At 39.8% G+C, this 27,416-nt stretch overlaps 1 protein-coding gene across 5 annotated transcripts in view; it reads left to right on the top strand.

The window, feature by feature from the left end:
• Positions 1–27,416, top strand: part of ryr3 (ryanodine receptor 3) — a 182,566-nt gene that overhangs the window by 55,480 nt on the left and 99,670 nt on the right. For all 5 annotated transcript variants that reach the window (XM_041805055.1, XM_041805053.1, XM_041805052.1 and 2 more), the window contains 22 exons: positions 52–208; positions 1,784–1,948; positions 4,457–4,578; positions 4,716–4,896; positions 5,278–5,413; positions 8,749–8,844; positions 8,925–9,043; positions 11,072–11,205; positions 11,461–11,702; positions 12,924–13,116; positions 13,973–14,189; positions 14,662–14,766; positions 19,201–19,304; positions 19,776–19,859; positions 20,515–20,674; positions 20,904–21,048; positions 21,309–21,514; positions 21,705–21,879; positions 22,585–22,793; positions 23,783–23,946; positions 24,762–24,810; positions 24,915–25,075. In XM_041805055.1, the coding sequence (XP_041660989.1) occupies positions 52–208; positions 1,784–1,948; positions 4,457–4,578; positions 4,716–4,896; positions 5,278–5,413; positions 8,749–8,844; positions 8,925–9,043; positions 11,072–11,205; positions 11,461–11,702; positions 12,924–13,116; positions 13,973–14,189; positions 14,662–14,766; positions 19,201–19,304; positions 19,776–19,859; positions 20,515–20,674; positions 20,904–21,048; positions 21,309–21,514; positions 21,705–21,879; positions 22,585–22,793; positions 23,783–23,946; positions 24,762–24,810; positions 24,915–25,075 (3,324 nt within the window). The remainder of the gene's footprint in view (positions 1–51; positions 209–1,783; positions 1,949–4,456; positions 4,579–4,715; positions 4,897–5,277; positions 5,414–8,748; positions 8,845–8,924; positions 9,044–11,071; positions 11,206–11,460; positions 11,703–12,923; positions 13,117–13,972; positions 14,190–14,661; positions 14,767–19,200; positions 19,305–19,775; positions 19,860–20,514; positions 20,675–20,903; positions 21,049–21,308; positions 21,515–21,704; positions 21,880–22,584; positions 22,794–23,782; positions 23,947–24,761; positions 24,811–24,914; positions 25,076–27,416) is intronic.

The following is a 27,416-nucleotide window of genomic DNA, read 5'->3' as shown; positions in this document are numbered from 1 at the left end:
AGACCCTCCAATGTTTTTCCAAGCTTTGTAATTCATATGTTCTTTGTTTAGCTGGAGTGGAAGCCATATTCGCTGGGGCCAGGCCTTCCGTCTACGCCACCTCTCAACTGGCCATTACCTGGCCCTGACTGAGGACCGAGGTTTGGTCCTCCAGGACAGGGAGAAGTCAGACACAAAGGCCACTGCCTTCTGCTTCAGACCCTCAAAGGTCAGAGCTTACTATCCTTCCAGAATCATCGTTCCATTTTACGTTGAGCTCCCATGTGCCTCTTGAGCAAGGCAGTTCCACCATCTCATAAGTGTCTTGCTGTTGATGTAAATAAATTCCCAAGGCAGCTTTCCTCATTAAAGAGGTCTCAAAACATCTTCCCTTGACTACTCCATCAAAGGCTCCAGAGATGGCTCTGTAAGCTCTTAATGAGCTCATGACTCGCCACAATAAATTGACCTTTTCACGGCTGCTGAGTAGACAGCTTTCCAAATGTTGGAGTCGAGCACACATCCGTGTTGTGCATGAGGGTAATTGCCAGTGGCTGGGTTGTAGCCATTTTCAATTAAGAAGTCAAGAGCAATCCATAGAAACAGTATTAAAAGATTCACAGGGAAGCAGTGGGGGATTTTTAGGATGCTTTTTTTGTTTCCCTCTAGCTGTTTATTTACTCCCCACAATTATTCACCCTTTTTATTCTACCCTCTGTTTTGAATTCTCCCTCTATCTTTTGTTCTTTTTTCTAATAGCTTGTACTCCAAAAATAGTCTCACTGCCTGAAATAACCCCCAGAAACAAGCACATGGCTTAGCTGAAATTCAAATGGAAAACAGGTATATTCGTGAGGTTGTTTAGGGATGCTCTAATATGTTTCTTTTCCTTGTGAGTTGTGCAGTTTAGACTTAGAAGTTGACACAAGATTGTCTCCCTTTATTTCTGCTATAACTGATACTAAGTCTTAAAATCCCAATTTTATTGGAAACAAAATAAAGAAGTTTCTTTTTCTGTTGAACTATTTTAGAAGAGTTTTGACCTTGATTTTTCCAGTTTCTGGGTTTTAACCTCCATCATCTGTGACTGTCCAGTTTAAATTTGTGGCTTTATCTGTTCCTGTTTTTCATAGACTTGGTGTTTGTTGCGTAATCCTGCATTATTATCCTGTGTTGTTACTGCTAAAGTGACATAAACAGCACAGTGCCATGAGTCACCTTCACAGGGTACCATTGTGTCCCGGTAGATATCCTTTTATCTACAATAGGTACGCTATGAAATCCTCTTGAGTGCTGCAATTTTTCCAAACTGCCCCTCTCCTGACATCACAGTGTAATTGCCCTCTGTAATCACTTTTCCTGCAGGACTTTCAGGCTTTTGGGGATTACTGAGGATTCATGGTTCTTTGGAAAATCAAATACAGATAGAAACTCTCTTATTGTATGTATATTTCTTAATCTCTTCTTCCCCCACACACTTTGCAAACAGCCCAGTACCAGTCGAAGAAGGTCAATGCTCTGCCATGTTGAACACTGGCATTAATATGTTCCCCACTTGTTTCTGTCGCCTGCAATTGTCTGCCTCACTCCATCTCTGCTGAGCCAGACATGAAGCAGAGCTAATGAGGCCAGCAGCAACCTCGCGGCACGCCAATGAATGAACTCGCCTCAGCCTGCCTCTCTGATTACGTCTAATCATAATACATCTTTGTTTGTCATTTTGCACTGCCTCTGTGCTTTGTGTTGTTATTCTCTGTGCACATTTAGTAATGCGGTTATGCGTCTCTCAATGTCAACACAACAGGAAAAGAGTGACTTGGGCCCAAAGAGAGACATTGACGGCATGGGAGTCCCAGAGATCAAGTACGGTGACTCTGTCTGCTTTGTCATGCACGTAGCAACGGGGCTGTGGCTGTCCTACATGGCACCTGATGCCAAATCATCCCGCCTGGGGCCCCTGAAGAGAAGGGTAAATTGAATCAAACTGTTCCTCCACTGAATACAGTTCACTAAAACTTTCTTTAGAGGTCAGATTATAATATATAATTACAAGATTTATTGAATTCACCTTATTAAATTATTCCTGTACACATTAATAGGACTTTATATTCATCCTAATCAAGGCTACCTTACAGGGCAGTTAACAAGATGTATATGTCTGTGAAGATTTTGTAGTAAAAGCATGTTGAAAAAGTATATTATGCTCATTGTAGGATCAACTCAGGTTTTTCTTAACCTTTAAATTTGACCAAATATTTTGTTTGGTATTTTTCAGCTTACCCTAACTAAAAACTACAAGTTAAGTCTTGTGGTTTTACTTAATAAAGTTTTGGCAATTTTTTCCTTTTTAAAAAGCTTACTTTGTCATGCAGTTAGTGACTTAAATTATGCATTTGTATTAAACTGGCTACAGTCGAAACAAAGGTTGGTCTATGCTTTCAGCAACCTTACAAGGCTAAAGGGTTGGTCAAATTCCTTATCTGTCATCAGCAGCAAGACTTCAGTTGGAAACGGTTGTGCCCAGTCTGAGAATCAATGGGTCAATCAGCTGCATTTGACGAGTTGGTAGTGGTAGTTACAGAAAAATGGCGACCAGTAAAGGTATCAGGATGGATGCAGCTATAGTGGCAGTTTTAATCAGAACTAGACAACATTTCTTTATTAAACAGAGGAGCAAAGAACGACACTGAAAGCTTTTCTAGATTTTCTGTTAGATGGAAAAGATGTTTTTGTTCTTTTCCCAACTGGCTTCGGCAAGAGTTTAATTCACTGACTGGCTCCACTGACAGTGAGCAATGTCCATCCCAGGGGATGTGCTTGCGTACTACATCAATCTTTTGTTGCTCTGATTGCCCCAAAATTAAGGTAACACACAGAATGTTCACTAAGTCTTCCTCCCAAAATTTTTTTTAAATGTTATACCGACTTTGAGCTGTTGCTCAGATGGATGTGAAATTTTTCCATGTCATGGATAGGGGACGTAGTCTATCTGGCGTGCCAGGTTATGATTTCAGATGGATGTTAGCTGAATTTTACAAAATTTACTTTGATCATATCACATTACAATAAAAAAGGTATATTTGTAAAGCAAACCACTGACAAAAGCTGAAGAATAAAACATATTTTTGCTGTACAGGAGTTAGCAAAAGACAGCATAATCTGAAAAAACAACCCATCAAACAGTTTCATTACTAGCCAGAGATGTTTTTCAGTCTTATCCGTGTTATGATTTCTATGTCTTATACTGGTTTTATTCCAGCCATATTTTTATTCCTTCATTAACTTGAGGCTTTTTGGTTTTATTAGACTTTCAAACATTGTTACAGACCAGTGAGATCTATGTGGTGAAAATAACTATTGCACAGTGCATGATTTATCAGACCATTGTGTAGTGATGCAAAAAATGCTACATCCACAAACAGATTTAGTTACTATATTGTCTGAGAGTTCAGCAAAAAGGTTGTTAATATTTTGCAGTTGGGACAACCAAAACTGAAATGTATATGGAATGAAATTTAGGAAGAAAGGATTAAATGATGGTGCCAGTGATTCTACTGGTAAGTCAATTGTTTTCCCTTAGGCATCTAAGTTATCTCCACCATCATAAATCTGACATTTGCCCTCCTATGTGTTTATGGTTAGATCCTGCATACCTGCCATAGCTTGTCCCCATCACCTCGAAGTCTATGTCCACAGTAGCAAATCACATCTAATCACACCAGCTGGTCATACTGTACTGTTGTTTAAACACTTACTTCACCCTGATAAATATTTGTTTTCCTCTCTATTTAAAATCATTGTCTGATCTAGATACTGTTGCCCCAGCCCATCTACCCTGACTTTCACCCACCCAGCAGACATGATGTAGTGTCCCATTTAGATGTGATAATGGGCCGTGCAGAGGTTGACAGCTAGTTTTGGGTGAGACAGGGGGGATTAGGGCGGCACATGAACACTGCTCATCGCTGGGCACGCCTCCAGGGACATCAAACGCCATCTTGTGCTGGCGCCAGGCAGTCCCTGCAGGCCTGGCAGGGTGCCAGTGCACCTGATATGTTAGAGGGGATGGTCAGTTTACATTTGGACCCCCCCACCCTTCTTGCTTGCGCTGTTTGATTACAATGAGTCAGGTTTCGCTGAGCTGGAGTGGTGTAACCCTACTTCTGTAAACTCAAGAGACTCATTACATACTTGAGTGCTTTTTTGTAAAGCTTTTGAACATAAGCTTGAGGAAAAGAGTCTTGAGGTAAGAAATTATTTGGAGATAAATACATCAGTCATTTACTGCACCAGCTGTCCAATGGTTTTTTTCTATTTCTGATCAAATCTTTGATACTGTACTGATTTATTAATTACTCATGAAATGTCAAATTATCTTATGACATGATAACCTCTGACCCGTCTGACTTGTTGTTTGTATTTCTTTGGATTTTTGTAATTATCCCAGATACTAATTTATATGTCTGCCCTGGTCTAGGCCTGCTTGCATTCTGAAGGCCATATGGACGATGGTCTCATTCTGCAGCGTTGCCAGCATGAAGAGTCACGGGCTGCTCGTATCATCCGCAACACCACGTTCCTCTTTACCAACTTCATCAAGTAAAACCACTTTTAACTGTAATTTATGACAAACTTACGATGTGGTAAAATACAAATGGCAACGATACTCTTACTCAGTGCATCTCAAGTTTTACAGCTAGATTCTTCATGATAACTTTGATGTGATGTTCTTCCAGGGCTCTGGACAGCACAGCGGAGGGTGTGTCCATGGAGGTGGCTGTTTATGTTGAAGAGGTGCTTCAGACACTGAACGACCTGATTGAGTACTTCAAACAGCCCGATTCAGAGCTCGAGCACGAGGAGAAGCAGGTCCTTCTGCGTTCACTAATCAAACGTCAAGACCTCTTCAAAGAGGAGGTAAGGGTTGTTTGTCCTAGGTTTGATGTTTTGCGGCTCTCATATCCAAATATGAATATTAAATATATAATAAATCCTCTGGTGGATACACATGATAATTTTCTTTCTTTGTCAAGGTGAGACAATTAGTATTAGTAACAAAATCAACTTTGAGCTTTTTGTGACTATCATAAGGTCATCTTGACATGTTTTTGCTGCAGAAACTGTGTTTCAGTTTCTAAGCAACGATTCTATAATAATTCCTTGTGACAGCAAAATAGTTCATTTTTAAACTTCCTTCCACAATGCTATTATAAGAAACTATTTAAAGTCCTGCCACTTTAAGTGTACACTTCCTTTGTAAAAAGGTGAGTCATAGATAACTCCTGACCTTTTTCTCAGGGCATGCTGACCCTCCTGTCCAAATGCATCGACCGGATGAACCTGTACGACAGCGCTGCTCACTTTGGAGAGATGGCGGGAGAGGAGGCAGGCGCAGCATGGAAGGACATTCTTAACCTTCTCTATGAGCTCCTGGGTAAGCAGACTTGAGTGATGGATTGTATGAAATATCCACATCTTCAGTCAGCGCTGTCAGCTGTCGACCCTGAGTGGACATGCAGTATTAATCTTCCCCAAGTGTCTGTGCCAAATCCTCGTCCTCTCCTTTAAACTTAACAGTTTAATCTCACCTGTTTCCCTCTTCTTCTCCCACCCTTCCTCCTCTGTAAACACCATCCTCCTTACACTTGTTCTTTCTCAATGCCACATCTGGAGTTCACAGCTGGTAATGGCCTTTACATGACATTTATTTGTAATTATTTGTGACAAGGGAGTGGAGAGAGAAGCAAAGCTTGTACTCTGCTTTCTGTCCTGTCTTCCATTTGGGTCACATCCTTCTCTGAGAACAGTGTGGGCACTTTACGAAGCATTGAGCTGCATATTTGAAGAGATGACGCCGTTGTTAGCAAAATGCCAGCCATCACAGGTGCTGACATTAACCTGCTCTCACAGGGCCCATACCGAGACATGAATGTTGAAGTAATGACCCTGAGAAGTTTTATTTTGGACAACTTTTTTCTTAGGTAGTTTGTTTTGCTGTCATCTGAGCTTTCCTATCAACAGCTACCCCTTGGCTCACCTTGACTGCCCTGATATTCATCATAACCTCCCCAGCATGAACTCCCACATGCCCACACAGTAAACACAGACACTCAGAACTCACAAAAACACTCTTTGCAGTGCACCGCAGCCTTACCCACAGAGGGTTCACCCCCAAGGATGTAGAGGCAGGTTTTGCATGATGAATTGTGCAGAGGCTATGTTTGTTTTTAACCTTTTGCTCTGTTAGGCTACAAATTGTTATAAGTTACATCTCCAATTTGTCAGCCAGCCCCATTTTTATGATTGGCCTGTGTACATAGCTGTCTTAATTTGCACCAGTAGTGCTTACTATCAGTACAAAGCCAATGTAGCCAGCGTTTACAGTGCAAGGTGCCCTGGAACATAAAGGCCATGCTTGTCAGTGCCACTTCTCCCTCACTGACCAATCAAAATCAATGAGACTTATAGCATCAGCTTAGTAAATACAATCTAATTTGTCTTTTCAAGGGAAAAAATACCAGATCTACAGCTCTACAGGACCTTTAGCCTGATGTGTTGTTGTATACGACTAGAAGAGACACGTGTTATTTAAAGTTAAATAACTTTTGATTGTGCCATTCTAATGAAGCTATCCATGGCTTCATAGCTCTTACAGAACTGTTTCTAGTGAGCCTGAAACTTGGATGACTCTCCGGGGTCTTTTAGAATTAAATCCATATCAGTAACTCTGGTATTGATCATCTTTTTAACCATTTGATAATCCATTTTCGATCATCCCTGCTGCAAGCTACATCTGTCAGCCATGTTGTCTGTTCATATCCCACAGTGCATTGTGACTGGGCTGACAACCAATGGCAGTCTGTTCTGTCATCACATCATGCTTCGTCCAAAAGCACATGTGCACTTAGAAACTGGAGGAGAGAGCCTGAATGACTCATAATGGAGAGAAAGAGACACAGAGAGGCTGTGATGTGCCCCGCTTTGTCATTGCAGACAGGAACTTGTCCTCATGGATGCTACTGAGGAAAGGGAATCATCTTTGACAACCTAGCAATAATAAGCATGGATAAGCAGCAGTCTGAACCTGAGATTGTGGGCGCTACCTTCGCAAAAAATTGTGGTGGTAGACACAGGTCCTTAATCTTCTTTTAATCAGTTGTTGTCTTGGGACCAAAATAATCTTGAAGACTAGAGATGTTTGTCTTTCGCAAAAACATAAAAGCAAAGATCAAGAATGTATTTACACTAGAAAATTTAATTCAAAGCAGTAACATGAGTTTTGAAATACTGAGATAAATCAACCTTTAAAATCTCCAAGAGAAACCCTGATTTAAAGACTGTTTTTTCCATTTGAAAAGTGCATGAAAACAAGTTCTTCCAGTGTCTGTGTCAAGATAAGAGATGTTTAAAGTTAAGTTGGTAACAGAAGGTCAGTTTTTCTACAGTTAATAGGCTGAATCAGTACAGATTTGCAGGGAAGTGTGGAAGCTTTAGCAGTAAAATTTTACAATTGATTAACAAGATCAGACAGCTTTTTCCTCTTGTCTGCAACACTGTCAGAAAACTGTGTGCTACAGAGATCAATGAAGGCAATGAAATTTGTCAAGTATAATTTGTTCCCTTTCAAGGACAGACATGAAGTTTGACCGCATAATAGCTTTACTATTGGATGAGGATAGAATTTCTTTAGTTCTGTACAAGAGCAATAGTGGAATTTAAATTCTGGAGTCAAAAGTTGAACATGAGGGTGGCATCAAATCCACTCCTTCTGGTGAATTATTCAAAAGAAAAAGAAAAAAGGCCTCTATACTGACACAGAAAGTACAAGAAGCTCTTCAGATGCAGAGAGGATGTAAGATGAGAATGAGAAAAAAAGCGACAAAAAGAAATTATTTTCTCATTAGATAAGCACTATTATGGTTTTGATAACATGGGAAATTGATCGTAGATACAAAGCGTAGGCCCCATTCACTCACTCATAATTGTCACTCTTCATTGAAATGTGACAAGTCTTAATATTGGCTGAACTCAGTGTTTTCTGCTTAATCTTAAACTTGTGCAGTTCCTGCTGATTTCTAATACAATGAATGCTAATGCAATCATTATTTAATGTCTGTAGTCTGTGTAGCCTCGGGATCCTCCTCCTCTGTCTGTGACTTTCAATTTCATATTCCTCGTCCTTGCTTCGTGGTGTGGCTCGATCCATGTGTTCTCTTTGAATGATAGCGTTCCTGAAAAGATGAAATTAGAAGAGATTAGACACCCATCAGTATGCCATTGGCACAAAGTGCTGTTAAAATGTTTCCTGGGCATTATCAGTCCAGTGTCCCTGAATACTAATGATGAAAAATGAGATGGTAGAGTAATAAGATGACTTCTTAATGTCAATGCAGTGGCAGAGAGAGGGCACATATGAACACACCCACAGTTCTTTGGAGATCTCAGAGTGCCTGAGTTCACTATGGCTTGAATATCATTCTCATGTTTTTTTCTACCACGCAGACTTTATAATAGAAGGTGTCAGTCTTGGTTTCACAGATTTAATGAATTTTAACATCTACCAAGGGTGTCAGACAGCGACTTTATGCTTGCAGAGAAATGCTGGAGTGTTTTTTATTAAAGGTCGCACTGTCTGCAGCAGCAGCTCATCAAAAAGTCTGATGCTTGGATCTTTTTCTTTTTTTTACACCTTTAAACACATTATTCATGTCTTTCAGTAAACTGTGTGTATATTACTTGAGCCTTGTGAAATCTTTGTCCTATGCACAGCTGCTCTGATTCGTGGAAACAGGAACAACTGCACCCAGTTTTCCCGCAACTTGGACTGGTTGGTCAGCAAACTGGAGAGACTGGAATCTTCATCAGGTATTATATAAGGCTCATATCATTATATCATTATATTATGTCCTTCTGATATTGACTAATTACTTTGTCTGACCTTTCAGGCATCCTGGAAGTCCTCCACTGTATTTTAGTGGAAAGTCCAGAGGCTCTGAACATCATTCAGAGAGCTCACATCAAATCGATCATCTCTCTGCTCTACAAGCACGGACGTAACCACAAGGTGAGTGGTGAGGGAAGAAACTGAAGTTAAAGCTTGACTCCTGGTGCAAAACTTTTACTTTAAGTTTTGAGAAACTGTCTATATCTATGCTGGATAGATTAAATGATGCCACCAAGCACAAAAAATAAGATGGTGCAATGCTCTTTTTGTGTGGGGACTGAGTCATTACCCCAAGTGAAAGAGTTCCAAATAAGTCAAGGTCTTATTCACAAGTTATGGTAGAAAGACTGTGAGATTAACAGGTGCATTGGTGCAGCCTCAGCACTGTTGCAGATGTTCTACTGGACTGTCATGGTAAAGAAGGAGCTAAACCAGAATGCAAAGCTCACTTTACCAATCGCGCTTTGTTCTGACCCTCACCTGTGGTCATGAGCTTTGGGTAATGACCAAAAAAATAAAATAGCAGATACAAATGGTCACTCCTTCGGAGTGTGGCTGGGCTCAGCCTCAGAGACAAGGTAAAGAGCTCGGACATCTGGGGAAAACTCAGAGTATAGCATCTGCTCGTTCAACCAACTTAATCAACTCCTCTTGCATTCAGAGGAGTCAATTAAGTTGGTTCAGCTATCCGACCTGGCTTGGGAATGGTAAAATGCTGCCGTAGCTTGCTGCCAAAAGATTCAAATTTTAATTTTGGTCTCTACATGTTTTAAGCCTGATTTGCACTCTGAACTGTATACTAATTTAAAGTTTTAGAATACCTTTCGAAAATGAGTGCTAACAGCGGTATTTTATATTTATATGAATGATAGGTGATAGTTATAGTAGTACATTCAAATCCTATAGATATACACACTACATGTTGCCTCCCTTAATATTGTGTTAATGCCATTTAACACATAAACAAACGGAAGCGCAGTGGGAGCTGACAGCAGCTTTAACTGTGTCTACTGCAATTTATTAGGAATAGTTAAATTTGTTCTTGGTCTCAAGCTGAAAATTACATTGCTGTCTAAGAGCATGTTGTGTTATGTTAAAGGAAAAATCCAACTTCAGCATTGAGAATTTCATACTTTTTCTTAAGAAAAAAATGCACTGTCCAACTGCAGAAAACAAATGTCTTAGTCAAATCAGAAATTCAGAAGTTATTTTACATATGGTACTCACATTTTGAGGAATTTTAACATTTTATTATACTCTTATGGGATCATACTTTTGTGATCTTTTTCTGAGCAAAACAGACTTTGACATTAAAACCCATAGTAGTGGCCATAATCTTCTCAGCTCTTTCAGCCTCTCAATCCCTTCTCCTTCCTTTCTGCTGGATCTTAACAACATCCCCAGGGAGTGTAAAGAGATTTGATCCTGAGAAAGAATCACATTAGTGAAGATAAACCTGAGCCACTTCTACAAGTTTATAATTAAATAGGATGTACCATTGTCTTTGTCAAAGCTATGATTGATTTATGATGACATCCCAATAATGTGTTTTACATGCTGTGTTAAAATGCCAAGGTCTCTCAATGTTTACCCCGTAAATTGTACCCGGTATGAAAGGGCATTCTCGTAAACAACAGCTGCTGATCATGAGTGGCAGGTGGGAGTCTAGGGCCTTGTTGACTGGAGAGCCTTTTTATAAAGTGTGCACACACTTCAAGCTCTACAGTCTGTAAAGAATAGCTTATTATTATCAGAGGGGTAAAATAGCTGTAGATTGTGACAAAAGGGTTTTAAAATGACATCATTTGCATATTTGAGCCCAATTTAATGCAGTTGCAAAAGCAGGTGGCCAACTAGTCCTCAACACACTGGTCTCAGGATCCTTGCCCCTTACGGTGGATGTCTTCCTCCACTCTCTTACCCTATGTTCCCCATCTCTCTTCAGCTTTCCTATCTAATAAAGGACGAAGGCCCAAAGTTAATTTTGTGTAAAAGAGATGAATTGAAACAGAATTTGGAATTTGGTGCACGTCCCTTCCCCTTACTCCCCTTTCCCCTGTCTCTTCAGCTGTTCTGTCAGAATATAGGGAAAAAAAAGCCCCAGAAATAATCTTAAAAAAAGGAATTTGGTGCATTTCTCTCTTTCAGATTCTGGATGTCCTTTGTTCCCTCTGTGTTTGTAATGGAGTGGCAGTGAGAGCCAATCAGAATCTGATCTGTGACAATCTGCTTCCCAAGAGGGACCTGCTGCTCCAGACTCGACTGGTTAATGATGTTCAGAGGTAATAAAAAAAAAAAAAAAAAAAAAAGTAATAAAAAGGAAGAGAAAAGCCTCATTATTCTTATGCCTGTTCAAGTCTTTCAAGGTTTAGATGTTTTATCTAGTTGTTAGGAGTTAAAATGTACTCTAAAAAAGTTGAGTCTTTAGGTACTGAATTCCAAGATACTCTTCAAATAGCCATGTGTTTGTTATGATGGATTGTTGAGAAAGATTTGGTTTTGGATGCCTGACCTTCTTCCTCTCTTTTTACCTTCAGTATGAGGCCTAACATCTTCCTTGGTGTGGCTGACGGTTCAGCTCAGTATAAGAAGTGGTATTTTGAGCTGGTGATCGACCAGGTGGACCACTTTGTAACCGGAGAGCCGACTCACCTTAGGGTTGGCTGGGCCAACACTAAAGGCTATGCTCCGTACCCTGGAGGAGGAGAGGGGTGGGGCGGTAACGGTGTGGGTGATGACCTTTACTCCTACAGCTTTGATGGACTTCATCTCTGGTCAGGTAGGCAATAAAATGACCTTCACTATGAGACCAGCATTACTGTCCAACTGTATATGAGGTCGGTTGAGAAGTCAACGTGCAGATGAAGGAAAGATTCATAGAAACAAATTCTAGCTTTTTAGATTGCACAGTTTTACTGACTTGTTGGTATGTTTATTGGCTCTTTAGAGCTCATAACCGTTGCCAATAACGCTACTGGCAACAGTAGTGCTGTCAGATATGACTAGTCAACATTCACAGGTATCTGATGAAGCAAAGTAGCTTTTTAAAACTTAGAAAGAGAACAACCATTTTCTTTTTTCTCTACTTTATTTGTAGAGTAAAATTTGTAAGACTTTACTGCCAAAGCCATAACCCTCTGGAGCAGATATTTGTAAAATCAGATTTGAAAATTTAGGGCCATTTAAAGGCTTCTTGTTTAGCAGCAAATATAACCAGTCAACCAATAGATAAATTGGTCGGTCAGTCTTTGTTTGTATACCGCAATTCATACCCAAAGTTATCTCAAGACACTTTACAAAGAGTCTAGGTCTAGACTGTGCCCTCTGATGTAGCTTATTGTTGTAAAGACCAGCACTAATTACCATGAGCTTAACACTAGCGATATTAAAGTTGATAACAAGTTCATTCACCTTTGCATTGAAGTGATTCCAACTCAGGTAAGCACGCTCAACAGAGGGAATGGTCTCTCTGACCTAGCCTTGAGAGGAAGCATCGTAAATAATACAGCAGGCTGCTGTCCTGTGTCCAGGTTGCTGTTTTTATTCACAGAGTGAAGGACAAAGTAACACATGCACAGTGATATTACGTCGCCATAATAACTCCACCTTAGACCTCTCCTTATGACTTTGATCAAGTGTGACCCTTTGCCAAGCCCTAAGCCTTAAAACCAGCTGATTGCAGACATGCAGGAAGTTCTCTGCCTGCATCAAAGGAAATAAATCGTCAGCTTGGTGCTTTAGGGCTTTATGTCCTTTGAATGCCCCCTCTTCCCTGCTCTCTACCCAACAGCATAACATCTATTTCACCTCTTTTTCCTTCCAAATCTCTGAGAATACCCAGCACATCCCTTTATCCATTTTATGTCACCCCCTCTTAAAGCTCTCATCACCCTAGTCTCCCTTTCTTTTCCTTGCCCATCATCCTGCCCTACATTCACAATGACTTTGCAGTTGTAACAACCATCCATCCTCCCTCTCTGTCTCTCCCTGTGTCGTCTAGGCCGAATCCCCAGGGCCGTGGCCTCCATTAACCAGCACCTGCTGAACTCAGACGATGTGGTCAGCTGCTGTCTGGATTTGGGCGCTCCCAGCATGTCCTTCAGGATCAACGGGCAGCCTGTCCAGGGCATGTTCGAGGACTTTAACACAGAGGGATTCTTCTTCCCCGTTGTCAGCTTCTCTGCAGGTGTCAAGTAAGGCTCTGCATTTGTAAGCAGGAAATAAGATCAGTGGAAGTGCTTTTTGATTTTATTTGCTAAGGATATGTTTGTACATAGGTTGTCAACTTTTTTAACTTCTTGATACTTTGGGATACAGAATGCTTAAAAAGATACAACCCATGTTATTCTTGATTTTAACAGTTTAAAAAAGTGTCAAAGCTTTAGAAAAGAAAAACGGATGGACTTCTGTCTTCCAGCCCAGACATTATTGTGAAACAAAGTAGTAATGATGAAGAATATATGATTAATGTTAATGTTAATAAAGTTAATGTTAAGATTTCCCAACTGCCTGCAAGGTATCAGAAGTGGTTGATTAGACCTGCATTCAACAAATATTTTAAAGTTGATAATGTTGCAGTCATTCAATCCACACGGAAAAAGAAGAAATTAAGAAATGAACATTCGTTCCCAGAGGCATGCTTTGTTTACAGAAGGTGATAGACAATGAATGCTGAAGGGTTTCAGAATTGAAGATCAACAGAACATTGAAGTTCTTTCCCATATTGGCCTATCTTTCCTTAGAGGCCACAGCCTTCTTAAAGTTGTTATTATTGGGTAAAGATTCTAGGTGTGACTCAGTGCAAAATGAATTTTTCACAGAAAGAAGCTTTATAATCTTTGCCTTAAGGAAGCTTATCCTCTTCAGCTGTAGTATTCTGAATGAGGTGTAAAATCTGTTTGCTGAATAATTTTTGTGTGGAAAATTGCATCTTTCAAAATTTGTTGAAATAGTTTGTAAAAAGAAACTCTTTAAAAGCCCCCTGGTGAATATAAGAGTCAGGATGTCATTGCATAATGTCATGCAGTCTTATGTAACCTCTCATCTCAGGGTTCGTTTCCTGTTGGGTGGACGTCATGGAGATTTTAAGTTTCTTCCACCCGCTGGTTACTCTCCGTGCTACGAGGCACTGCTACCCAAAGAGAAGATGCATGTGGAGCCTGTGAAGGAGTACAAGAGGGACCACGAGGGTGTCCGAGACTTGCTGGGTACCACTCAGTTCCTCTCTCAGGCCTCTTTTATCCCCACTCCTGTCGACACCAGCCAGGTGAGAACTGCTCCATCAGAAATGTATTGTAACTACTGTAACTGAGCTTGACCCTGCGTTTTGAGATCAAATCTGATTAGACTTTGCTTCTTTTCTTGTAATAGTAGAAAAAATCCCAATTACAGGTAACGCTGCAGTTTTTTCTATTTAGTAATGTTTGGAAAGAAAAAAAATTGAGCTTCTAAAGCCTTCAGGAGGTCACAGTAATCGCTCACTTAATGCTAATTCTCTTTTTGTTACACGCCTTTTATAGAACATTTGCTTCTCCAGTGATGCCCAAAGCACGAATGTAAAATAAACAGACTTCCTGCTTCAGTGTAGCAAAGCCAAAGCAATGTGAAAGTTTCTACAGTCCCCAGGAATCTTAGAAATGCAGAGTCAGGGGGAAAAAGGGAGCACCATTTTCATTTGTTGGCCCTTTGGCATCTTTTTATCATCTCACTGTACCATCTGCTCCCTGCTCTCTCTGCAGATTGTTCTTCCCCCTCACCTGGACAATGTCCGGGACAAGCTGGCAGAAAACATCCATGAACTGTGGGGGATGAACAAGATTGAGCTGGGCTGGACCTATGGCAAGGTAAAACTGTTCTCCAGCATCATATTCAGCACAGAAAAAAACAATCTGGCAGGGTTTAGATACACACAAAGGTCAACTCAGGCCATCCATAGTACAGTGAATGTCACTGACCCATTAACTGTCCCATCCTCTAAGTGCACAAAGCCGTTTTGGGTTTTTGTCCTGCTGTTGTGTCCTTAAAGCAGCTTGTTAGTATGCCCAGCTTCAAGAAAAAAATTAGTTCTTTAATTTTTTTTTTTAAGTTTTATATATTTTACTTATTAAGCCTGAAAAAGAATTGGCCCTGTGTACTCAAAGTGAAATTACTCAGCATGATAAAGAATCAGCTCAGAGTTATGTATTGTTGACAATTAATATATCAAATCTCTATTTGTGGAACACACAGGGCACCCAAAATAGCATCTTCTACTTCTACTTCACATCAAACAAAATGTCCAGTTTCTGTGTTTTCCCCCACATGTCAAAAAGAAGACATATTTGCTGCTGTAGATGTTGTTCAGCACAGATGATACTGAATAAAGTTTATTAATTGTAGCATGCAAAGCTCAGGAAAATCAGAATCAGCTTTATGGGTCAGCTATGTATGCATTAACAAGGAATTTGACTCTGGTTAACTTTGTTCTCTGTGTACAAGTATTTAAAATTAGATTTTAAGCCAACATGTCAGGTCCTTTATGTTTTGCTCCAACATCTGGTTCTGATAGCTGTCTCAAGAGGCTGATTCCTCACTCCTTGGAATTCTTTGGTCAGAGTGTCAAGCCTGATTTATGCTTCTGCGTCACGTTGACGGCGTAGCTACGCGTAGCCCTCTGCGTCGACCCGGATGTCTACACCGTAGCCTGACGCACACCTCCAAAAAATCCTAACTATGGCATGTCATGGCAACGAGGACAGCAAGGGCTGTGATTGGTCCGCTCAAAACGTCATTTCTCCATCCAGGTCCATCAGTAGGCGAACCATTGTGGTAAATTGACCCGTTCTCAGCCTTGACTCGTTTAATGTTCGTACAGACCATCTCCGCAAACGTCTTCCCTGTTGCCTGCGCTTCAACATTTGCAACAAAAGAATTTGTTTGTCAATATTGATGAGCTCCAGGTCCAAACACACCCGCTCCACCTCAGTCGCCATGACGGGAAGATAAACAAGGATTCGGATGTGACACCATGGCGGCGGTTAATTGCATGGCGGTTAATTGCAGAGCGATGCGTTCCCTCGATGCAGAACTTCAAATGGTCAACGATGGCTTGATGCAGAAGCATAAATCAGGCTTCAGCCCTCGAAATCTCTGCCTTCAGATGGCGGTTCATCTTGTATCTCCTGTTGCAGGGCCTGGATGGTCTCCTTCTGTGCCTGCTGCTGATTTATTGAGGCCTCCATCTGCTCAGTGGTAGAAGTGCCTCTGGAGGCCTCTTTCTTGAGGACCCTTAACTCCTGCTTTAGAGTGTCTAGCTCTGCTGTCAGCCTCTGTCTGACCTCACAAGGTTCCTTTCTGCAAGGAGTCAGACCTCAACATTTCCTCCTGCAGACTGTTATTCTGATATGACATTAGATCCAAAAGCTCTTTTGTTTGTTTAGAATTACGCGTCTCCTCTGCTGGTGCTCTAGAGGTTAGACTTTAGATTTCTGGTTTTTCCTTGACCTCCTTTGGAGTTTCTTCAACATCTGGCTTACTGTCCTCATCAAACTCTTCTTCCTCTTCCTTTGTCGATAGCACCACGCTGGGATCCTACATACACTGTAAATCTCCAGCTGCTTTCGGAGCTTTTTCATCTCCCTCTCCATCTCTTGTTTGACCTCCTTCTGAGCCTTCAGTTTGCAGCTCTGTTCCCTCAGCTGATTCATTAAGGTGATGTTTGTCTCAGAGAAGGATGGATGCTTCAGCTGCTTTTATGATCTCGTTTTCATGCTCGAGCCTCCTGTTCTTCTCTACCTTCACTGTCTGATGCAGCTTATATATCTTCTCATAGATGTCATTGTTAATCTGTGCTTTAATTCTTAATGCCCAGTTGGACAGACATCTGTTTGAGCTGATTGTCTGGTCTCTCATCCTATTCTAAAGATCTTGCTCCTGAAACTGAAGAGGGACGTTACATCTATGGTACTCTTGAGAAGGGGGTCGCTGGAGGGGTACTGTAGCTGACTGGGACTCCCTTCCACTCTTTGGTGGGAGCATTTGCCTTTGGCTTGGTAGAGACCTTTTCAGATGGTCTCTGTTTGACCATCCCATCATATCCCCATGGCTTCTCAGACCAGCTCACTGTTCTGGGGGAAGTATTTGCATGTGGGACCTTTGTTTAGACCCTTTTGGACAAGGCATTTTTGCTGCTGCTGGCCCCTGAAACTGTGTTGGCCTTCTCCTGATCTCCCATCTGCTCCTCCACAGTATCAGCCCAGATCATTTAACTTGTATTTCTCTCCATTGTTCTCATTCAAAAACTTGCTTGAATGTCAAGAAAACTTGCTGAAGTGTTTCACAGATGATTCCGGATGTTCTCTGTTAACTGTCAAGTGTTTGTGCCTGGAGTCTCTGATGTACAGAAACTTATAATATGCTAGCATACTAGCACACAATAGCAGTTGACTATTTTTACAGGGAGTATTTGTAATGCTTATGACTTATTTGTGTAAGTTTATCAGCAAATTCACTTTTCAGTCACATATTTGAACACTTTGCTAAGGTAATTAGTCTTTATGATTAAATAACTAACTTAAGTGTTTTTTTATAACCCCTTTAGTGCTTCATAGTTGAATATAATGTACTATTAAGTAAAACTGGGTAGAACATTAGAGGAGGCAAATACCGATGCATGATATTATCGGTGCAATAACAGCAGATATTAGCTTTAAGAGTTAATTACATAGCATTTCTGCTGATATATACAACCTATACATCAGCTGTAAATATCAGCCTATATTGACTGTTTATATTGTTGGTATTTATGAATAAATTAATGCAGTCATGGGCAAGACCAACAGACCGACATCAGGTGAAGTCTTGTTCTTTTTCTTCCTCATTTGTTAAACTCTAAAATGTGTTTTGAGGGCTGAATTTTGTTCATTTTTTATTCTTCAACTTTAAAGTGTGTTTTAAAAACAGAAGTTTTTGATCTGAACTTTAATTACATATCAGTGTCTGTTAAAATTAATTTGAAAATACAGGCATAGTGAGTATCTGCAAGAATCAGATATCTGCAACCCTTTGAGACAGCATGAAACATAGAGAAACAAGCACAGTTACAAAGAGCTATAAAATTCAACTCAAGCAAAAAGCCTTTCTATATAACTATGTTAACAGCATTTTTCAAAGAGCCATTATACTCTACCCAGCATGGAAACAGAAGAAGTGAAAAGTTTTAAAAAGGATACTTGGGACCAACAGGAGTCTTGGATCTAATGACTTAAGTATCCATGCAGAAGAAAAGGGTATCAGGAGATCAGAGATGTAAGAAGAAGGTTGTCCATGCAGAGCTTAAAAAGTTAAAGCGTCACTAAGACCTTAAAATGGTTTCTTAAATTGTCTGGTAGCCCATGAAGGGAGGATAGCATCTTCACAGTTGTGTTCGATTTCTCTCCCATCATTTCACTGCCAATCAACCACACTGTTCACTGAAGAACAGTCTGCTTTAAAGTCTGATCACACGCTGCCTCGTTTTTTTCTTTAGTAGGTATCACAGAATCATATCCCACTGAAACCTCAGCACACAGCGGCTGTTTAACAGACTTAATGAGTGTCTCAGCTTCCAGGAGTATGACATCTAGATTAATTAAGACTGGGACAAAGCTCTACTCAGGGGGCGAGGAACCAAGATCTTACGTTTTATTTAGGACAACATTTATGCCCAAACAGCTGCTTGGTGTTTAATTTTGCTTTAACAAGCCTTAAAGAGCTCAAAGTGACATTGACTACAAGACAGAAGGCTCTTAGATATTTGGCAGGCAGGGTGATGATAAAGTTCAGCTGTTTTTATATCAGAGTGCTTGGCCTTGCTATGTTAAGTTTTTCCTTTCATGTTCCTCGTTTTTGACGATCTGTGAATGTAAATGATCAGAGAAGGCTTCAGTTGAAGAGTCTTGTCGAATATCTGATGTAGCTTCAAGTTGCAGACTCAAGCAGGTGTCTAAACCTTCTTTTGCCTGCGGCTCTCTCCTCTGAATTGAATCAGGCTTAATATCTGCCTCATTAATAGAGCAACACCTGAGGCTTGAATTATTATGTGTGGAAAACAAACAAAAATGCATCTGCCAAAGTCCAATGCATAATAATTAGGCTGCAGTCAAGTTTTGATAAATTTTGGATGCTTAATCACATTTTTCTTCGGGTTGTTTGCAGAAGTATGGACGGACATGCCCATAAACCAAAATGACCACAGGAAATCACTCCATTTTTTATTGTTGTGATGTGAAATAAACAATAAAGGCACCGTCTCTCTTCAGGTTCGTGATGACAACAAGAGGCAGCACCCTTGCCTTGTGGATTTCTCCAAGCTGCCTGAAACTGAAAGGAATTACAACGTGCAGATGTCCAGTGAAACATTAAAGTAAGCCTGAGACAGTTTGCTAAATAATTTAATTACTTATTCGTGAAAATTCTGAATGCTACACACAAGCAGATTACTTTTCAGATTAAAGCAGTGCTTGTAATTACTCGCATCTACTGAGTGAATTTCAGTATTGATTTTTTAAGAAATCTCAGGCCCTAAGCTTGTTTGAGCCAACTACTGAGTCATCTCACTGTTAAAAATATTTAGCTTAACACAATAAAAGCAACGCCAAATGCTTAATAACTGCTATTTAGACACACAGCCAAAGCCTGCTGCTGTTAATGGTGTTGGTATTGATCGACAGAGATTTATCATTGTGTAATGAGCTGTATTCAAATGTGGTTGCCTCTCAAAAGGTTCTCCTGAAGTAATGTTGAAACATTCATTGTATGTAGTGAGGGCTGAATATTGTTATCAGTTATGTTCAGTATCTCTGTTTCTGTTTGCCAATCTCTCTTTAATCCTCAGGACCCTGCTGGCTCTTGGATGCCATGTCGCTCAGGTCAACGTTCACGCTGAGGACGATCTGAAGAAAATCAAACTTCCTAAAGAGTGAGACATTTATTTTTATAGCCTCTGTCTCTTAAACTTAACAAAATATTACATGTTACTCTATAGCAGGGATGAGTACAGCTATCCCATGGCCATGTTTTGAGCTGTTTACCACTATGTCAAGCATTCAGAGTAAAAAAATGAAATTCTTGATTCTTAAGCTATCTTTGTATCCTCAGTGTAGTGAAATATTTAGGCAATAAAAAAAGTAAAAAAAAAATACACGTAAAAACGGCAGCAGCCACAGATTAAAAAAGCCTCCACCTAGCCTGGACGAGTCACACAATTGTGTGATCATTTCACAAAGGGGACTGGTTGGTACAGTTTTGTCATGTTTTAGCACATTAAAGTCTGATCTTGCCCATATTTCCTCAGCTGATTCCTCAGCTGTTATGATGGGAAATTAATCTCTTTTAGGAGATCCAGATTATTTGGATTATATTGAGCATTTATTTTATCTACCAAACATTTCCTTTGTTGTTTACTGATCCAGTGTGTATGTTTTGTCCAGACTGCATAGTCTTAGAGTCTTACATTGGATTTATTGCTCAGTATAGAAAGAAAAGTGTCTTTTGGATGCAGTTTTACATGTTTTTATTGTCTGAGAGCAAACCACAATGGGCACATAATGTTCATAAAAGCCTTCTTTTTGCAGCTATATGATGTCTAACGGTTATAAGCCTGCGCCACTGGAACTCTCTGATGTGAAACTGAATGCAGGTCAAGAGGTTCTAGTTGATAAACTGGCCGAGAATGCACACAACGTGTGGGCCAAAGACAGAATTAAACAAGGATGGACCTATGGCATCCAGCAGGTAAGTCTTCATTTCCCTCATTTATAAAGAAACTGGCTTCACATTTCTAAAGTTTTTGTTTCTGCTTAAGACCTTTTTTATTGGCTCTGTTTATGACAGCTCATTCATCAAATTTTGTAAAGGCTTTTCAATTGCGTCTTTTTATATGGGTGGTATTCATGCCTAACACATATCAAATCATTCATTCAGTCAGTCTGTTGTACTAATTTACTTTCCTTGTCTGTGTCAGGATTTGAAGAGCAGGCGTAATCCTCGCTTGGTGCCATATGCTTTATTGGATGAGCGCACTAAGAAATCAAACAGAGACAGTTTGAGAGAGGCCATCAGGACTTTGGTTGGATATGGATATGATATTGACCCCCCAGACCAGGAGGGTGAGAATGGGTTTTTGATGTAAAACCTTTATGACTGATGAAATTTCTTTCAGTCCGTCTTGTAGAGGCTAAACCTTTACTAATGTATTTTACAATTTAAATGGTATTTTGTCATCATGTTCAACAGAGACAGTCAACATTAGGAGTCTAAATCCCACACAGCATGCCAATGCTGAAATTCTGCCTGAAATTAGTCACAAATACTGTTAGCTTCCCTGTCGAGTAAAGCATTAATGTTTCTGTCCTTTCCTCATCTCCAGCCCCCCATGTATCAGATGAGCAGAGTATTGAGACCATCCGCCTCTTCCGTGTGGAGCAGACGTATGCAGTGAAGACAGGAAAGTGGTACTTTGAGTTTGAGGCTCAGACAGGAGGTGACATGAGGGTTGGCTGGGCCAGGCCAGGCTGCAGGCCTGATGTGGAGCTGGGAGCAGATGACCAGGCCTTTGTGTTCGATGGATACAGGGTAAAACATCTCTTACCTATCCTACTTTCTTATAACAGAAGCAGGAGCATCATTTTATCATTCTGTTGTTGTTAGTTAGTTTTGTTGACAATATGATGCTATAGTTGGGAAAATATGAGAGTGAGATGAGATCTTGAAGTAAATGCCTCTCACTGATTTTTACAAACAACTAATTTGTACCGTCTGTAAGGGTCGACGTATGCATGCCGGAAGCCGCTACTTTGGACACCCTTGGAAAAAAGGCGATGTGGTTGGTTGCATGATCAACATGGAGGATAAATCCATGATTTTCACCCTGAACGGAGAGCTCCTGATCACCAACAAGGGCTCTGAACTTTGCTTCACTGACTTTGAGACTGAGGATGGTGAGGGCTCTAGTGTACACTCAAGCAAACTTTCTAATTCAATTCAGCATTTTTATTAATTTATTCTGACTGTGTTTCCTCCCATAGTCTCTCTTGAGGTATGACTGGGTTTGCTTAACAGTTAGCATGAGAGGAAATAACTGCAAAATGTTAACAGTGTAGCATTTTAATGAATTCACAGTGGCACTCGTCCATTAATCTGTAAATGAAGCATCCTTTAGGACATGACGGAGGGAGGGTCTCAGGGGAGTAAGGTGGTTGAAATTAATTGTTTTAGTTTATGTATGATAGATTCTGAAGTATAGACGGTTTACAAAGTATGCATTAATGCAGGACAGTATGCAGATATTACTTTTAAGACAGGCTTTTTATGAACAATTGTAGGGGATAAAATTAACCTTATTGGTTTTTATTAATAAGTAACAAACCCCTGTTTTGTTTATCCTGAGTTTTTTCAATCAGGTTCTTAAAGTCAGCCTCTGTAATTAAAAAACATAGAACTTAGGGCAGAGAAGCAGATCACATCATTAGTGTTGCGAAGCATCAGAGTAACTTTTAATTACATGCACAAGGGGAAAGTTTTTCTATCAGGGAGGTTCATTTCATATAGGAACAAGGGATGATATTAACAGAAGATTAATCACTCCTCAGGAAAGATCAATATTTGCCTTGTTAACCCACCGATATCCCATACCCTTCCTGCAGGTTTCATCCCTGTGTGCAGTCTGGGCATGTCTCAGATCGGGCACATGAACTTGGGCAAGGACGCCAGCTCCTTTAAGTACTACACCATGTGTGGTCTCCAAGAAGGTTTTGAGCCCTTTGGTGTCAACATGAACAGAGAGATCACCATGTGGTTCAGCAAGCGTCTTCCCACCTTTGTTAATGTACCCCAGGATCACATGCATGTTGAGGTAATGCAGCATTTAAGTAGTTTTACTGTTGATGTTTTTTCTCTGTACATACTTGCACCACAGGATGGTTACTAAAACTGAAGACTTTGAGATCATGTGCTCACTTGGTTAATAGGGTTAGGTGAATGTAAAACATCAGTTTTTATTTTAATTTTTACATTTGGCATTAAATTACCAGTTGTGATATACAAAATGAGGATACAAAACACTTTTCTGTTCTGCAAAATTCTGACCTATTCAGACCTGTTTTAATGAACTGAAGATGTTAAACAGACTACATATTATTTTTTGGTATGAAATAGATTAATAAATATAAAATTATTAGACCAGAACAGCATTATATTCATAAGGAGCAAACTGGTGTAGTTTTACTAAAAGACTTAAAGCTCCTGTTCAGCATTTTTTTTTACTGGTTGTAAAATGTAATTAAATTAATTCTGATGCCTCTTTGTGACTCCCGAAAAATACAACCATCTGCAACAAGTTTGGTAACCTTTGTCTATTTTAGATGCCTGTAAAGATAGGCAGTTAAATTGATTTAAACAGACTACAGCATACCATTGGAACAGCCTTTGTTTATATTTTCCTAATAGGTAATAGGTTTGATTTTCTTTTTAATTGTAAGGGGATTTTTTTCAGCTATAAAAGATTGACCAACACAATTTAAGAACAGATTAGCAAGGACTTAGACATATTACTTTGTCCACTGGGGGTTCTAAAATCAGGACAAATTCTTTATAGAAACTTTTATAAATAAACACAAATATTTGAAACCAAATAATGAAAATTTGAGGGACTCTGACTAAATTCCTGACTGCTACCCTGCTGTCTTATGTCATATGAATGACCCTTAGCTGATGATTTACCAGTAAAGGTGTTCAGTGAATACAAATATAGCTCTGATGAACAAAGCCGCTAGTGTTGATAGACACTTTATTGCTGGGTATTGATTTCTGCCTTTGGAATATAATTCCTTCTTAACTTGTCAGGTGACGAGGATCGACGGGACAGTGGACAGCCCTCCCTGCCTCAAGGTCACACACAAGACATTTGGCACTCAGAACAGCAACAACGACATGGTCTACTGTCGACTGAGCATGCCTGTGGAGTTCTACTCTGCTGACAAGTTACTGGACGAATCCCTGAAACTCAGGTCTCTAATGAAAGCTATAGTAGGCAATCTCTCCAGGAATATTCATTGTTGCAGTCCAGCCAATCCAAACAGTCCCTGCAACTGTTTTTTAATCCTTGTGATTTTAGCCAATCTTTGCAGCTTTTCTGCAAATTTGACCGCTGCTCCCATTTTTCCCATATTAACATGCCAATCTCTAAATTACCTCCTTTGATATTCAAAATATTGATCCCTTTAGGTCTGTAGTGTTGGATCAAAATTGATAGGTGCAACGATCCAGCTTTAAAGTACAGTGCTTAATGGAGACTGTGCACTGTAACCCATACAAATAAACTCAATTATGGATGTCTTTTTTCCACGTTTCTATGTTGGTAGCTGTCTTATTCGAACCAATTGTTAATGCCCTGTTTGTGGTGTGTTTGATACCTAAGTAAAAAAGAGAGAAACATGCAGATTCTGTTAGCATTCTGACTTGCATTGAAATGGGTAGCATTAATGACTGTTTCATGGCTGTTAAGTTTAATTTTATTCAGCTGTTATCCATCTCATTTGGCATTATGACTAAAAAAATTGTCAAAAATGATTTGAGGAAAATAAACATCCCACTGCAGCATTCACCCAAGTGTAAGCTTGTAAACACCCCAGCCTGCATTCAAACCTTCTGAGCTGCTGCAAAATCAGGCATTTTGGGGATGCTGCAATAACAGAAGAACCCTTTGATATCATGAGGAGTTTGTTTCAGTTGTTTTAGTGCCTTGGTATTTTGGTTTTGCAACTTCAAAACAATTTATTTCTTGTAGCTCTTTTAACTTGGAGCTGTGTTTTTGTCTCTGCAGCCATCCTCCAAAAGAAGATGGGACTATCGACTATGGAAGCATCACAACTGTAAATCAATCTACAATTTCAAACTTGGACACCTAAAAATGATTGTTGTGGATGACCGTTCTCTATTCAGAAAAGTTAACTTATTGTCTGTTTTTTGTAACCAGTACTACCACTCGGTGAGAGTTTTTGCCGGACAGGACCCAGCATCTGTGTGGGTGGGCTGGGTCACGCCGGACTATCATTACTATAGCAAGAACTTCAGCCTCAGCAAGACGAGAACAGTCACTGTCACTCTGGGAGACGAGAGGGGCCGGGTCCATGAGAGGTAAGATCCCATGTTAAACCATGTAGAGTTTACAGTTAATTGTCCCCAGAAACAAAATTTAAAACTATTCCTGGTTCCCACCCAGTGCTTGAAATTGAATTCCAGTGTCATGGTTTAGATAAACGAAAAGAGGGTCCAAGTGGAGAAACCAAAGAAAAATGAGTTTTAACCAAAAACAAAAGGCAACGGAAAGGGTAACTTGCAGAAGAGTCCAAAATAAAATGTCTGACTAAAGGTTAAAAAAGAAGAACTCACAGAAAAATCAAGAAGGTACATGGAAAAATCCGTGAGAATAAAAGGACTCAGAAGAATCCTCAAGGAGCCACTGGGAAGACATGGTAAACTGATGCAGAAGGCCATTAGTACAGAGAATGAGAATGAGACTGATTACACAATCCCAGTGGAGGGAGACACAAGGAAGTAAAATTGGACATGAAACACTAGGGACAAGAACTTCACAATAAAACAGAAACACGAGCAACTAAATGGAACAAGGAGCACAGGGAACACAAAGAAAGGGGCATGACCACAACAGGAAACACTAGAAATTAAATTAGGAAATATTCAAAAGAACCACAAAAGACTTAGGAAACATATTGAGGGGAAATGACACAATGAAATCGGGAAGGACTAGAAACTAAAGGTTGCAGTACTACACGGAAACACACACAGAAAACAAAAACCACTACAGGGAGAAAATTACACAATGTAAGTAGGAAATGCTAGAAACTATATTAGGACACAAGAAACATGTGGAGGAGACATGACAAAAGAATAATGGGAAGCACTGGGAATTAATTGTGTGATTATGACAGAGCTGTAGCAGAAACACAAAATCAAAACAAGCCCATTACAGGAAAAACAATAAAGAGGATAAAGAAGAGAAAGACAGAAAAGTCAGAAAAGAGGTCTTGGAAAGAGGATTGGGTAAGCAAAACCAGGTGAGCCTGATCTGAGCTAGCACATAGGTGTTGGGCTGTTGCTCTACCTCCCCCTACTCCCTCATGAGGGAAAAGACAAGATAAGAACACAGAAGATTAATGGTTTTCTACTGCCTTTATTTTGGCCTTTCACTGGCATTATTCCATGTTTTCTAAATCCACTGACTGGTTTTAAGTTTGTCACTGCACTCTTTGCACTCACAGTTATGACACAGCTTGCTATAAACTCTCTACATCTCACTTCTGCTTACTGAAGATAAGATATAGTTTTTCCAGAGTTTGGTCATTTTCACTAACTGAGGGAAGTTCATAAAATGTTTAATAAAAGCTGCAGTTTGAACTCTGTCTGTACAAAGACCCCAAAGAAACAGTCTGAAATGTGTTACAAGAAATACATTTCCTTCTTATTCTTCAGTGTTCTCTTACCTTTCTATTTCCCTCTATTACCTCTTTTTTCCCACTTCAGCACTTTCCTCATTGTTTTAGTGTGCTGACAGCCAAGTTTGGAGCAACATTCATTATGTTTATCCATTAAAGCACTGTGTGTTGCCAAGAAACGCTGAAAATTGCACCTTTGTTAATAGGAACAAGATATGGAAACGTTAAAATGGTAACAAGAGACATTAACTTACACTATGTTTTTTTAGATACTCCATGCTATTAGAAAATCACCATCAGGGTCAAGCTGCACTTCACCTATCATTACCTCTAAAAAGCACTATAAATATTCATAGTATTGGATTGGATTAGAAAATCTTTATTGTCCCCAAGGGGCAATTTAGTTTGCAACAGAGATCCACACATACTATACACATCATAAAAAATGCACAAAGACATAAATAGATAATACATAGCTCCCGTGGATGTAATTATGATAGATGTGCAGTGAAATTTGAGACACAAAATCTAACAATTCATAGTCTACGTTCAATGACAACAGTGCCCACAGCTTGTTTAGGAACCTTACTGCAATGAACAAATGACAGAAGATATCAGTTTGATTTGGCTCAGGCATAAGAAAACCTTAACCCTGTTGTCAGAAGTCTTAACTCTGAAAGAAGAGTGTGATGAGAATTCTCCATGATGGACTTTGCCTTCTTAGAGGCTCTTAAGTGATAAATATGACCAAGATCATTCAAGATAATGGCAACACATGATGTTAGAGCTGACTTTGTCAATTTTTGACTTCCTCTAAAGTCAAAGTAAAAGAGCAAGTATCCTTTTAATACTTTACTAAATAACTTCCTGGCAACATAACTGCATGTTTTTGCCTGTAGTACATGCAACTTTAAAATTTTCTGGAAAGCTTCATCTAACTTAAAGTAAAGTAAAATTCAGCCCTTTGCTTTTCCACATGCAGCTCACCCAGGTATTTTCAGACCTTTTGTGAATAGTGTGAA

Source organism: Cheilinus undulatus, linkage group 14 (assembly GCF_018320785.1).
Source record: "Cheilinus undulatus linkage group 14, ASM1832078v1, whole genome shotgun sequence".
Lineage (NCBI taxonomy): Eukaryota > Metazoa > Chordata > Actinopteri > Labriformes > Labridae > Cheilinus > Cheilinus undulatus.
This window is presented reverse-complemented; position numbering and strand designations above follow the sequence as displayed.